The sequence below is a fragment of the Malania oleifera genome, chromosome 8 (genome assembly GCF_029873635.1).
Source record: "Malania oleifera isolate guangnan ecotype guangnan chromosome 8, ASM2987363v1, whole genome shotgun sequence".
Taxonomy (NCBI): Eukaryota; Viridiplantae; Streptophyta; class Magnoliopsida; order Santalales; family Ximeniaceae; genus Malania; species Malania oleifera.
In genome coordinates this window covers 22,568,657-22,584,021 of record NC_080424.1, presented here as the reverse complement: position 1 = coordinate 22,584,021, position 15,365 = coordinate 22,568,657, and the positions used below count along the sequence as shown (strand labels likewise).

The 15,365-nt window shown below is 37.5% G+C and overlaps 1 protein-coding gene across 10 annotated transcripts in view; it reads left to right on the top strand.

Moving 5' to 3' along the window:
- LOC131161692 (O-fucosyltransferase 9) overlaps positions 1–14,964 on the top strand; it is an 80,407-nt gene extending 65,443 nt beyond the window's left edge. For 6 of the 10 annotated variants that reach the window (XM_058117628.1, XM_058117624.1, XM_058117629.1 and 3 more), the window contains one exon: positions 14,396–14,964. In XM_058117628.1, coding sequence (XP_057973611.1) covers positions 14,396–14,549 — 154 coding nt within the window. In that variant the 3' untranslated portion in view covers positions 14,550–14,964. Of the gene's footprint in view, positions 1–12,907; positions 13,051–13,226; positions 13,373–14,395 lie in introns of those variants that run through there. The other 4 variants (XM_058117633.1, XM_058117632.1, XM_058117631.1 and 1 more) reach the window with 3 other exon arrangements.
- The last annotated feature ends 401 nt before the right edge of the window (positions 14,965–15,365 follow it).

Genomic DNA, 15,365 nt, shown 5'->3' with positions numbered 1-15,365 from the left:
TCCTATATTTCCCCGAAGGATTCTTTCAATATTTTCAAGACTTTTGGTCACTGAGTATGGGATGGGGAAGAGGGACATTTGACACATTGGGAGGTTAAAAAGTTTCATCATTTTAAAATTTTTAACTATTTTAAGAATTATTCTTTCAAATGGAATTTATGGTATAATTTGTATTCTTATGGATTTGAACAAATCCATATCAAATCTGAAAGAATATATCCACAAAAACATAATTTGCAATTAAAATTTCTCCCATCAAGAGTCCAATGACTTTGAACATTAATGTTAAAAGTCTTGCATTATTTCGTGTGAACATTATTTTGTAGCAGTGTTTTAAAAGGCGAATGCATAAGGTGAGGCGTTTTACCCATGACGAGGCGAGGCGTAAGCCTTTTGGGAAATTAATTTTTTATTTAAGAAATTATATAAATAAATTATACAAACTAAAAATAATATGAATTTTATTAGATAATTAAAATGAAACAGGTTTTTAAAATTTTATTTCTGAAAAGAAGAGTGCTTGTGTGGGTATTTGCCCATGAATTAAAGGGCCATTGTCACATGCCCATCCAAGGCTTAAATATTTTATTTGAAACATTGCATTTCTTGGTTAAAGAAGTGGACTCGGTTAGCTCTCCTCACGTCTCTTTCTCTCTCACACACACTTAACTCCGAATGGAATAATCGTGAGAGAAGCCAGATTGCCTGAGAAGAGAGAGCGCGGATCTGGAGAAATATGTCGGAGAGACAATTCATCTTGTTTGGAGGAATATTGTCGGAGAGACGACAGCCCGTCGTTGTGTAGGAGGAATCGTGTTGGAGAGACGACAATCCATGTTCATGATGCTTGATTGGCTGAAGAGAGTTGACAACCCAATCTTCATGTTGGAGTCTCGCTAGAGAAGATCGATCAAGGGAAGCTACCTTTCTGTAACTTGAACGAATGGGTTCCGAAATGCGTATGCCTTTTTTGTAGAGGTGTGAAATGCGAATATGTTTTTTTACTGATGCATACTCCCAACTCCAAAATGTGTACGCCTTTTGGGACTTTCGCCTTTACATTATGCCTTGGGGTGTTCAAGCCTCAAAATGCATAGGGCACCTCATAAACGCCTTTTAAATCACTGTTTTGTAGCCATGCAAGTTGCAGAAAAAGGAGTATTATGTGATGTACCACTTGAAAATCAGATTGTAAGAATAATTTTTTTGTTCAGTAAATTTCAATGAATTCATATGTACATTTATATAGATTGGTCTCCTATAATCAAGCTATATACATAATGATTGGACAACTACATTATCTTTAGAATAGGAAAGAAGCCCGAATTAAGTTAATTACAAGATCAACCAATATTTCAACACTTCCCCACAAGTTGGTGCATAGATGTCACACATGCCCAACTTGCTCAAAAACTTTGAGAACACTCGATTTGAAATTGCTTTGGCGAGGATATCAGCCAATTGATCCTCTGATCGAAACTCCACAATTCGCTCATCCATTTTCTCCTTAATTAAAAATCTGTCTATTTCTAAATGCTTTGTACGATCATGTTGAACCGGATTATGAGCAATATCACATGCTGCTTTATTGTCATAGTATAGTCGAATTGGTTGCCGAGGCGGATAGCCCAAATCCCTGAAGAGAAGCTTTAGCCATAATACTTCACAAACTTCAAGTGCCATACCTCTAAATTCAGCTTCTGCACTTGATTATGCAACAACATTTTGTTTTTGCTTCTCCTTGTAACAAGATTACCACCTACAAAGGTGAAATTATCCTGAAGTAGATCGCCTGTCATCTATTGCTCCAGCCCAGTCAGCATCAGTATATGCTTCCACGCTTTGACAATCTATATTTTTAGTGAACAAAATTCCCTTTCCAGGAACCGACTTTAGATATCTCAAAATACGCATAACAACATTCATATGTTGTTCTCCAGGATCATGCATAAATTGGCTGACAATACTCAATGCATAGGCAAGGTCAGGCCTTGTGTGTGTTAAATACATCAATCTTCCTACAAGTCTCTAGTATCTCCCTTTATCAACTGGTTCTTGATTAGACTTAACACATAATTTCAAACCTTCTTCCACTAATGTATCAGCTAGTTGACATGCTAGACATACCAGTTTCTTGTAACAAATCTAAGGTATATTTCCTTTGAGAGAGAAAGATCCCTTTATCAGATTGGGACACTTCAATTCCAAGGAAAAATTTCAAGGGACTGAGATCTTTCATTTCGAATTCTCTGGACAAGTAACTCTGTAGTTTTTTCCTTTCTTCAGGATCATTTGCTGCGACTACCATGTCATCTACATAAATGATAAGTGCAATGATTTTATCTTGTCGTTTCTTTAATGATAAGTGCTCTGATGGTAGCCAAAGGTTATCATAGCCTTTATGAGCCTTCCAAACCACGCTCTTGGAGATTGTTTCAATCCTTAAAATGATTTCTTTAACCTGCACACCTTCTGACTATGTATTCCTGGTATCATGCTTCCTGGTGGGAGATCCATGTAGACTTCCTCGGACAACTCACCATGTAGAAAGGCATTCTTCACATCAAATTATTGTAATGGCTAATCCAAGTTCACAGCTAGAGACAACAATACTCAAACTATGTTGATTTTAGCTACGGGTGCAAAAGTATCTGTATAATCGATCCCATAGGTTTGGGTGTATCCTTTTGCAACCAATCTTGCTTTAAGCATTCAATTGTACCATCTGCTTTGTACTTCACACTAAAAATCCACCGGCATCCAATTGGTTTCTTTCTGGTGGACAATTAACAAGTTCCCAAGTTTTATTCTTCTGCAAGGATTTCATTTCCTCATTCATAGCAGCTTTCCACCTTGGGTTAGCGAAGGCTTCTTGCACACTGTTAGCAATAGATACAGTAGATAATTGATTCACAAATGACTGATTTGATTCTGACGAACGATGGTTAGGCACATAGTGACTCATAGGATATTTAACTTTACTAGAAGGATTGGGTTCATATGTGGGTTTAGGAATACCTTTGGTGTGACACTGTGATAGCTGTTTTCTAACTAGTTCAAGAACATCCTCAACAAGTGATTGGTTTGGTGTATTAGTCGCCTTTTGTGCGAGGGACTCAGACGAGGGTGGAGCCACAACTTCTGTTTTTGGGCATGCATCACCACTTTGGTCCAAAGTTATACCACTCAAATCCAATTCACCCACTTCTGGATTGGTCATCCTAAGTTGTGGGTGTTCATCACCACTAGCATCCAAATTTATACCACTTGTATCCAAGTTACCCACATCATGGTTGTCATGTTGAGGGAGTTTGTGTCTTTAGAAATGTGAACATCATAGTCTAGAGTCTGAACTTCCTCTTGGTACCCCCCTTGAAGTTTAGGCTCAGAGGGAAAATACATGGAGTCTTCATGAAAAATAACATCCAAAGTAATAAACATTCTTTGAGTTTGAGGATGATAGTATCGGTACCCCTTTTGATGAGTAGCGTACCCAAGAAAGACACATCTCAATGCTCGAGGTGTCGACTTGGTGCGCTGATGTGTATGAAGATGTACGAATGCTACACAACCAAAGACATGAGGAGGTAAGTTTGGAACAGGTGGATCAACAATCGCTTTAAAAAGAGCTTGGGATGGTGTTTGGAAATCAATAGGGCTTGAGGGTACTCGATTGATCAAATACGTTGCAGAAGTAAGTGCTTCGTCCTAATAAGATAACGACATTTGAGCTTCTATCAATAAAGCACAGAGAACCTCCAACAAGTGACAATTTTTTTGCTCAGCTACCCCATTCTGTTGGGTGTAAGGGAACAGGTAGTTTGATGAATGATTCCGTGTGCTTCCAAATATTGCTGCAATTCAGAACTTAGATATTCTCTTCTGTGTCACTATGGAGGACCTTAACTTGTGCATTGTACTAAGTATGAACCATTTTATGAAATTTTTGAAATAACAAGTTCAATTCCCCTTTGGACTTCATCAAGCACACCCAGGTCATCCTGGTACAATTGTCAATAAAAGTAACAAACCAACATGATCCACCCAAACTAGTGACTTTCAATGGACCCTAAACATCAGAATGTATAACCATAAAAGGAACTGAACTTTTATTCAAAGTTAATGGAAATGAAGCACGATGACTCTTTGCAAGTTCATAAACATCACATTTGAAACTAGCAACATCAAATTTTGCAAATAAATTAGGAAATAATTTCTTGAGGTAACCAAAACAAGTATGCTTCAGACGTCGATGCCATAACCAGATGTCAGTTCTTTTCTTTACCCCCTCAGAATCATCCACCTTTTGAGCTTGACCCAACTTGTCTTAACTCTTTGACACCAAGTCTAGGTAATGCAACTTCCCTTGCCTAACACCACAATCAATCATCTGCCGCGTTCAAATGTCCTTAAACACACAAAATTCAGGCAAAAGAATTACAACACAAAATAAGGCAGTTGTTATTTGGGAAAGTGTCAGTGAGGGGCAAGGATCCTTCCTCAATAACTGGGGTCAAAGTACCATTGGCAGTGGAAACATACATTTGTGAAGACGGTTTAAGGGTTGAGACCTATCCAGAATCAAATGTCATATGATCTGTAGCACCAGAATCAATTATTCATGCACTATTAGAAACAGGTGTAGACATATTTAAAACCTTACTACCCTTACTTGCAATTGCTGCCAATGCCAAGACCTTTTCAGCAACCTCATCCGCCACCTTTGTTTCAACAATCGCAGCAGTAGTGGTCTTCTTGGGATTCCCCTTTTGTGGATCACGACTGTGATCCCACCATTCTGGATACCCCACAAGTTCAAAGCATCGATTTTTGGTATGACCGATTTGATTACAATGAGTGCATTTATGGGTGGATTTGTTGGCTCCATTATTTGTCTTGTGATGACTGGACTTTATTCGGTCCTGCTGGTTTTGAGGAGACTGGTGTCGAGCCACAATGGCTGAAGCTTCAAATTTTTCAGGGTCTCCATTCATTGTTGTGCGTCGAACAAATTCACGGCGGACCAGTGTATAACATTCTTCTAATTTAGGTGCAGGTTCCTTTCTCAAAATTTCACCATGGATTTGTTTAAATTCAACATGTTGGCCTAACAAGGGTTACAAATCTTATTTTGATGATAACAAATCACGATAAGTTTGATATGGTTTGTTTCAAGTGAAATTCTTTCAAGAAGAAGGCAAAGCTCAAGAATTTCCAAGCTCAAAAGGATAATAAAGCTCATGATGAACATACTATACAAAAGGTTGAAGAAAGAAAGATGATCAAAAACTCAAAGATGATATATGATCATGGAAGAATAAAGATTTACTTGAAGATCAAAAGATTAGAGTATTAAGGATGTCTCTATGTAAGTACTTCATGTAAACTTCAATATAAACTGAATTGAAGCTCTTATAAATCAAAAGAAACTAAAAAACACATTTTTCAAAAAAGACCTTAAAATATGTTTTTGAAATCAAAGTAACAAAGGTCTCAAAGGAAGAAAAGTTTTCAAAGAATATAAGGGAAAGACTGAGAGCCAGACGACTGCCCTATATAGGCAATAGATTGCCAAATTTTAGAAGTAAATTTGGGAGGCAGTAGGGTGCCAGGCGACTGCCTGAACATTGTCAGGCGCCTGAGTGGTCAAGCCAGGCAACTGCCTGTGTCTTGGCAGGCGACTGCCAACCTTCTGGTTGTCTAGTTTTCACTATGGCAGGCGACTACCAGGTCGTGGCAGGTGACTGCCACTCGAAACAGAATTTTAAAATTCAATGGGAAGATTTTTAAATAGATTTCTTGGGCACAACTCTTTTGGAAAACTTGATATTTACTCCAAGTAAACTTGGGGGGCAAGGAATTATCTCTTAAACATCTATAAATAGCCCCGAACTCCAAAGATTTCAATACCTAAGAAATTTTCCATCAATAAAAGTTCTCTCAAAGCTCTCTATCTCTCTTGTGCTCATCCTACTTCCACTATTGAATTGGTGCTGATACAAATTCCGAATTAGAGCTTTCAAAATCTGAATCTTTCAATACTCAGAAGATATATTTGGTGATATAAATTCAATTGAGCTTCAATCTCTTTATATTGATTTACTTTGAAGTATATTTGTGCTGAATATTGTACTAACCAGCTCTGTTGTGAGAGTGTCTCTTGTACACAAAATTTTCTCTACTTGTTTCTTGTTTCTAGAACGGTTCAAGGTTATTTGGATCGTTGGCTAAGTGTGGGGTATCACTTAGAGAGGTGTTGCTCTAGCCTAATTGAAGGAGTGACCGAGTGAGGGGATATCATTTGGAGAGGCGGGCTTTAGCCTAATCGAAGGAGTGTTGTAAACGGTGTTTCGCCCGGCAAAGGAACTGGTTTTAGTGAATCTTTTGGTGGTTTGCCAAAGGCGAGGACGTAGGCTGGGTATAAGCCGAACCTTGTTAAAAATCTTGGTCTTACTCTCTCTTTCCTTACTCTCTTTATTTTCAGTACATATACAATTGCGTGGATGTTTTAAATATCTAAATCATATACACTACGTGGATTAGATATTAAATAAACTTAGCCTTAATTTGTTTTTGGGATTACGAAAACTGAAAGGAAGTACGTTAGAGTTGATCAATCTTTTGCGGAAACTGTAAAGTAGTACGTTGATTGATTCAACACCCCGAGACTCTTAACTTAAAGTTTATTTAAGGTCTTCTAAGTATTTGGAAAGAGTGATTGGATGTTGTATTGAATATCAAATTGAGAGACAAATTTCATATATACAGGGCTTGATTCAAATTTATATAAACAGGGCTGCACACAAGTTGAAAAAGTTGAGCATTTGCATTAAGTTGCAGAGTATATCTTGATTGAATGTTTTATAATTGATTGGCTTGGTTAAGTTGTTTGATTGAATGTTTGTGTAGTTATGAATTAAATAAAAAGAATTAAATTGTTGTGCGTGATCAACAAAAGGTTAAGTTTTCATTAAAGGAATTAAAAGAAAATTTTAAAACCCAATTCAACCCCCCTCTTGGGAACTATATCCTATTTTCACAACATCTAATCCAATAAGGAAAATATGCACCCTTTGTCGTTGATCTGATTTTCGGTAAGATTCAACATCTTTCTCACTCTCCATAATCACCTTATCGCGATGATCCAACTCCCCAAAAATCTCGGTTACTTCTCCGTAATTACACAGAGAGTACTCTGCCATTTTGTTTGGCGTAGTAAGCCTTTTATTTTAAGGCAAACTCATGATTTATGGCAAAAAACTTGTAACTCATCTGCTCCATCATAAAAAGCTTTGGAAAGAGCTTTCCAAATATCATGTGCAGTGGGTAAGCAAATGTATCGCTTCATAATTTCCGAAGACATAGACATCAGTGGTCATTGCTTGACCTTTTGATTGCCTGTGTACCACTTTTCATATTGATCATCCTTCTCGGTAGGTGGTTGTGAGTTTTCATGAATAAAGAAGAGTTTCTCCTTCTTTGCAATATGCATCTCCATTAGTCGAGACCAGTATTTTGAAAGGCGAAGGCGTAAGGCGAGGCGTAAGCCTCAAGGCGTAAGCATTTTGGGACTGTATTTTTTAAAATAATTAATAAATAAAAAAATTTAGATATAGTATAAAAATGAGAAAAATGTTAGAATAATGGAGAAACAAATAAAAACATAATTCTTAAGTATCATATAGTCCAATTTTAGCTAACAAACTCAAACAATGCATGTTAAAAATAAGCCTTTAGTTTACAAAAAGAAGAGAAAAAGCCAAATTACAGCATCACAATGTCTTATCATCCAAGATTCTAATTTCTAAAATCTAAATCTTAATCAACAAAGTTTAGAGGGAACTATCAAGATCTTCATCAAAGTCCTCATCTTCATCAAAATCATCTGAAATAGGAGTTCTTCCACTAATAAATTCCTCTCCGACTTCAACATCATCTTCTTCCTCAATTGTGCCCAATGTTGGCCTCTTGCCTTTGTATTGAGTGCCTACATATTCAATAAAGCAATAGGTTAGGAGTTAGAAGAAATGGAGAATTATAAATTAGTAGATTCAAAAATGACTATTGATATGTATGTACTCAAGTTCTCACAATAATCACTAATCTTCCTTTTGCTAGGAAGATTATAATGCGAGCTACCAGAAGCTTGTGTTGCTTGAGCATCATCCCCTTCAAGAGGTACCATGGGAAAAGCTCTAATAGCATCAACATCAAGGAGATTTTCATCATCAACCCAAGAAGTATCTTTTGGGAGGATAGGTTCTTCCTTCTTTGTGATCCATTCATCATCTGAAGCTACTTACGACACCAATATTGGATCATAATTTTGTTTTCTTCTTATAGCTCTCTCCCTCAGTTTGGTGTTGTACTTGTTGTAAACTAGAGCATTCAATCTCTTGTGCTCCAATCTATTCCTCTTTTTTATATGAATCTACAATTGAGTTTAAGCCATTTAAATTTTTAGATATTAGAAGATATTTTCATATTTCAGTGAAACCATAATAACATGGCATTTGTAAGAAGTAAGACCTAAGAACTTGCTCAAATGTGCTCCAATTCCTCTCACATCAACTAGCACTACATGTTAGGCTGAGAACATGAATAGCAAGCTTCATCAATTCTGGGGTCTTTGTCCCAAAACGCTTCCACCAATCAGCTACATAAGAAAAAAAACATGTTTAAGTTCCAAGTTATAAGAAGAAACAAGGATAGAGTACCACTAATTAACTAATTTTTACTGAAATATTATTTTTACCTGGGCTTCTCAACATTCTAGAGTCAACAGCCACTCGAGACCCAAAATCCCCTCATGCGTTATCAAAAAATCCAATTGGATGTCTACAGCTAGCCTTTCTTCATATGACAACATTCTATCCATGCATTCAAATAGTCCTTGCTTCACTTCTTCACAATTAGAGAAGTTGTCCTTATAACGCAATTGAAGATTTAAATAATATCCTGCAACATGTAAAGGGCTATGAAATTGTGGAGTTCGTCTATCATCTATTTTGCTCCAAATGGGTCCATACTTCTTCTCATTTCTAGAAAAAATTGCGGCAATTTTTTCCTTCGTCGAATCCATCATCTCATAGAGAAACCCCATGGCTGGTCTTTACTCAGAATCAACTTCCCTTAGAACACATACAAGAAGGACAACACTCTTGAGAACATACGCCACGTGAGGCCAAAAATGTGGGTCAAATAAAACTATTGAGTGACTCCTTATACCTTCATACATTTTTTGCATATGTAGAAGTGCACCACATCTCCGAAGAGAACATAGATTGAAGGTCTCGCTTTTGTTTGTAAATGCTCTGAAGTGTCAAAAATGTAGTGGCAAAGCACATCACTGCAAGGGGGATGAGTTCTTTGTTGTTGGTGAAATGCTTCCTTATCATTGCAAGTACATAGGAATGATTATTAATAAATTTCACAACTTGCTTAGCCTTTAGGATTGTGCTTGCATGGATCTTCAATTTTGCAATATCCTCCAACATGAGATCCAAACAATGTGCAGCACATGGAGTCCAATAGAGCTTCTTCCTCTATTCCATAAGCTTTTTTCCACCATTCATCATGTTCTTTGCATTATCAGTTATCACCTGCACAACATTCTTCTCACCAACTTCCTTAACCACTTCATCCATATACTTAAACATCAAATGACCATTTTTTATAGAATCAGAAGCATCATAGGATCTTAAAAACCATGTACCAGTAGGACATTCACAAGGACATTAATCAAGGCCCTTGAACACCCATCAGTCCATCCATCAACCTTGATAGAACATCCATATTCCTTCCAAGCATTTTTGTGGTCTTTTAACATGCCATTGGTGTCTTTCACTTCATCTTTAAGGATCCACCTCCTCATCTCATGCATAGATGGAGGCTTGAAACTAGGCCCATAATTAGCAATTCCATCCACCATAGCATGCCAACATACGTCATCCATCAAATTAAATGGTAAAGCATTGTTGAACACACAACGACCAACTTTCCTACACATTTTTCTTTTTTCCTTTCCATTTTGAGTTTAGAGTGGATTGTTTGGTATGTGAAAACGAAAACTTATCCATTGGACCTCTAGCCCTAGGAGTATGGCCACTCCCACTATTCCGTTGCTCAAAATCTCCAACTAATGGGGACCTAGCACTCTGAGTCCCTCCCCCTAGACCCTGCTCAATCTCTTCAAGAAGTTCATTTCTTTTGCCCTTCTCTTCTCGGAATTTTTCAAGAGCAATCTTGCACTCATCACTCACGTTTTGAGGGGCTTTTGGGCAAGGTTTCATTCCCTTCCTTGTACTAGCCAAATGATGTTTAAATCTTATGATAGTCCCACTACAACATTGATCACAAAATTTGCATCTAAAATATTTTTCTCCATCAACTACTTTTATGTACTTCTAAATAAAATTTTTTTTTCTGCCCCTTGGAATCAACTTTAGACATATTTCAGCAGTTGCAACAAGATTTAAGCAATTAAAATTTGAGAAAAAAACCTCAGAGACGAGCGGAGAACCTCCGACCCGTTGGACAGAGACTTCGAAAGAGAGAGTAGAGCCTGAGAGAGAGAGAGAGAGCAAAGGCTTCATCGAGCTTTGTCGAGGCTTCGAAAGAGAGAACAGAGGCTTCATCGAGGCTTCGAGAGAGAGCAGAGGCTTTGTTGAGCTTCGTCGAGGCTTCGAAGAGAGAGAAAAGGCTTCATTAGGCTTCGTCGACAGAGCAGAGGAGAAGAAGCTTCGCAAGAGAGAGAGGGAGGATAGGGTTTTAGTGTTGTCCAGGTTCTGGACTTTTAAAAAGGGGTTTAACCCAGGAATACCGAAAGGTGTACGCCTTGAAGCGGAGGCGTACGCCTTTTTGCCTGATGTGTATGCTTTTATGGAGTCGCGCCTTTTCACATACGCCTTGGTGCGTTTTTGGCCTAAAATGCCTTAAGGCATGCCTAAAAAGTGCCTTTCAAATTACTGGTTGACCACACGTCATAATTTGTCTCATTGAGTATAATCCCTGCGTTGAAGGATGAACCTTCAGTTTGAACAATGATGGGAGCAGATTTGTTCCTAGATGTTTCAGAATTTGACTTGCTCATGGTGACGTGAGCAGGTTTTGAAATTTTTTTTCCCAGTGTAGTGTTAATGGACACGTTTAGGGGAAAAAAACGGAGAGCCTTTGGGAACCGGCTTTGATGTTTCTTTTATTTATTTATTTATTGTTTCTTTCTCTGGTTCTGGCTGAGATCTTGACGACCCAAGTTGCGGCGAACGGACCCAACGTTGATTCGGATACACCACAGATGCTGAGTGTGCGGCAGTATGCTGCTGCTATCTGTGCGGGCTGATGAACCTGCTGGTCCTGGCCGTCCATCAAGTGCCAAAGGGTGTTGTGGATCAGGTTTCGGATCCCCCGGCTTCGAGCAGAGAAGGGCCGCTGGAGCGCAAGGAAGAAGGAGCTGCCAGAGCGCGAGGAAGGAGTCGCCAGAGCGCGACGGCTGTTTGTGGCGCTTGCGGTTACAGAGAGAGAGTCGCAGGTGACTTTGTGATCGGCGATTAGCAATCAACGATCGGTGATCAGCGATCAATGTTTCACTGGAATCGGCGTGTTTGAGGCCGAAAAATTGAAGACCAGGAGAAGGAAACCTGATGCAAAGATTCAAAAACAGGGTTCTTGGGTTTGCAGAGATCCAAACCTGGTGGATTTTTCGGATTTTGCATATCAAGTTGGGTTTGCAGAATTTCTGGGCTTTTTGCTGGTGACGATGAAATCGACTGGGTCGTTGTGCTGGTTGTTTGATTCAGAGCTGCGTAGTTTGTTAGAGGGGTTGTTGTTGCCGCTTGGAGATTTGGCGCTTGATGGCCCTCGGAAAGTGAAAAAAACGAGGATTGGGAGGAAGGGAAGGGCGGGTGCCGAACTGGGTGATGGCGAGGGCTGTTCGTGCACAAGGCTTTGATACCAACTTGAAAATCAGTGTTTTAAGAATAATATTTTTGTTCCATATATTTCAATGAATTCATATGTACATATATATAGATGGGTCTCCTATAATCAAGTTGTATACATAATGACTGGACAGCTACATTATCTCTAGAATAGGAAAGAATCCCAAATTAAGTTAATTACAATATCAACCCAAATATTTCAACAGTACCTACTAGTTACTCATTGCTACCTTTAGAAAAGATTTTGTGATATACTACTTCATTGTCACTATTTCCATGAGTAATGATTGTTTTGCTTCTTTTCTGAGTGATATGGAATACATTTTGAAGTAATAACCCTTTTTTCATCTAAAATAAATAATAAACACGTTTATCTTCTTCTCATGTTTTGTAATTGTAGATTCTTGACAAAAACTAACAGTAAAGAATTTGTTATTGTTGAACAAACTGCAATGATTGCAGGAAAAAAATTAGTGTAGAGAAAAAGCTCTGAAAACTGAGAGATGAACAAATCTCTCTCTCTCTCTCTCTCTCTCTAATAATGTGCTTGATGAATGTTTCAGTTTGCAGTTTGATTACCTTAGTTTCATGTTTACAAGAACAGGGATTTTTTTTTCACTCGATGAATATATTCAGGCTATAGCTTAGTTTCATCTTGATATAGTGTTGCTTTTCTGTCATATTCCGTTGGGGTTATCTAAATAATGTAGGTCATGCAACCATATTGTTTTCCGTGGATTGCGCTTTCCATTTGGATGCTTCCGTGATCTGATTGCTTTCCATTTATTTTTTACTGTTCCTCTAGTTTTTTCTTATATTCAACATGAAATGTTCAATACTTGTTGAGCAATGCTGTTTGCCAATGTTTCTGGTTTTTGTGAGTGCACTTAATTTTTTTTTTCTTTAATTTGGAATTTGCAAGATAATCATGTCCTAGTAACCTGTTTTAATTTCTGAAAGTCATGCAGCAAGGTGGAAATGACATGATGTTTTCAAAAATAACAAAACACTGGAAACATCAAAATGATATTTCACTCTGCTTTGAAAAATGCAAAAAACCAAAGGTGGAGGATGTGCATAATTTTTGCCTTTATGCATCTTGGGACTCAGGTTCAGGTCTTGTAAAAATCATCCTTTTGTTTTTTTAAAGCCTTTCTTTTCTGACAACTGACCTTTCTTCTCTCTCTCTCTCTCTCTCTCTCTCTCTCTCTCCCTCTCTCCGTGTCCATTTCATCTCTCGTCCTACTGTCTTCCCCTTCATCTTCGCTTGTGTTTGTTCTGTCGCAGGAACTGTAGCTATTAGCAATTTGGCCATGGCAATGGGTTTGCAGTGCCTGAAATGGGTTAGTTATTGGATTTTGGACAATTTACCCAGTTCACGTCTTCTTGTTCATCATTATCATAATCCTCCTCTTCTCTCTCGGCTTCAGCAGGTGCCTTCACCATTTTTCTGGCTTTTTTATTTTTTATTTTTTATTTTTATGAAGTTTTCAGCTTGTTAGGTTTCTCCATCTTTTTGGCTTTGGCTGCTGCTTTTTCTTTTGCCTTATTTATTTATTATTATTATTATTATTATTTTTTTGTTTCAGGTAGGTTTCTGCCTCCATTTCTTCCCTTTTTATTTTCCCCCATTTTAGCCAAGAACTCCCACTGATTCATAAAATTAATTAGGTTGGTTTTACTTTCAACTGGCTGAGAACTTTTCATAGAATTTCTATTTTGATATATATATGTGCCAGCCCAGTTCAAGTGTCTGCATTGAAAAGAAATGAATTATAATTTTTTTATGTTTCATGTACATTATTTGCCACACTACACTATCTTGTGGTATTGTTTTGAATTTCGAGGATTACCATACACATTTTCTCTGTTTTGAATTCCAGAACAGATGACATTACATGTCCTTTGCATCAACAAATTTTGAAAAAATGAAAATGGAAACATTTGGAAACTATTACAGAAAACAAGATCATGAAATTGGCGATGTTACCAAATGGGCCCTGGGTAAGCAATGAACCACATCTTCCTTCTTTTTGTTCCTTCCACTTGGGCTGTCTTTGGTTTGCAAAAGGTCTAATAGTATGGAATACGATGAGAATTTAATAAAAATTATAGAGATGTAATAATTTTAAAGAGTCATCCATGCAATTTTTTATATTATTCCATCTAACATAGAATAGGACAGGAGTAGAAATGCCCATGTTCTGCAAACCAAACATAACCTTAGGATTTCATTGAACCAGCTTACTCAGGATTTGTTTCTTTCATTGTTAGGCAATTGTTTTGGTTGTGTTTCATACATTTATCTTTTTATCCATTGCATCAGAAATCAACTTTTCTTAAATGTGGATGCTTTTCTGTTCTATTCTGATGCTGAATTAATGTTGCATCCCATTAATGGCTTCTCTTGTTAATCATAAACACAATCTTAAAGGAGGTTTGCGTATACATTGCAGCTGGGAGAATTTTAAGCACAAGATGCGAGGTATGCTTCATCACAGTGATTTGAAGGGAAGTGAATTGAGAAAGCCCAGTGGCTCACTCTATACATTTCCAATGCCCGATTGCATGTGTAACCAAACAGAAGCACTGAGATCTCAGGGGGGGTGAATTGAGGAAGTCCTCTTGCTTAATGTCTACGTTCTCAATGCCCCATTGCATGTGTTTAACCCGACAGAAGGAAAAGTGGATACACGGTAAAACCACAGAAGGAAACCTGAAACTTGGAATATAGAAGTTGCTTTTACGAATACGAATTTTCCCATCAGTGATTTTCGACATATCATTCAAATTAATTCTTTCACTTTTATCAAGGGTGGAAGTATTTATTTTTTAATTCTTTGAGGGTCATTGGCTCAGCTGTACTTGGCTGTTTGATGCTTCAAATTCATTTGTATATGATACAGCAAGAGCTTATATGACTTTGAAGTACGCTATTAACAAATTTATGGCAATTAATCTTCATATTGCCCTTATTTTTTTTCGCAACCTGAATAATGTATGATATTCTGCTTTTTTGTGGTCATCTGCTCTCTCTCTGCAGTGCCATTTTTGGTTTTTGTATGTCATTGGGAACGGATACATCTGTATTGGGCTCGTGGGCTTGGTTCATGATTTTCGGCAGTTATGGTTCCCCTGAATGGTTAGAACAGTTGGCGTCTTGGGGTTTTTTCCTTCAAGATTTGTGTAATTGCCACCTCTGTGCTACTAGCTTGTATCTATTTGTATAGAAAATATAGGACACTTTCATTGATGTAGAGATGCCCTATATATAGGATTTGTACCAGGCATATTTTGTTACTAATTTAAATATAAATTTAAAAGTATGTAAATACTAAATCAAAGAAATTTTAGACTATTAAATTTAAATACAAATTTAAAAGTATTCAAATGCTAAATCAAGGAGAATCTAGATTATCAAATATA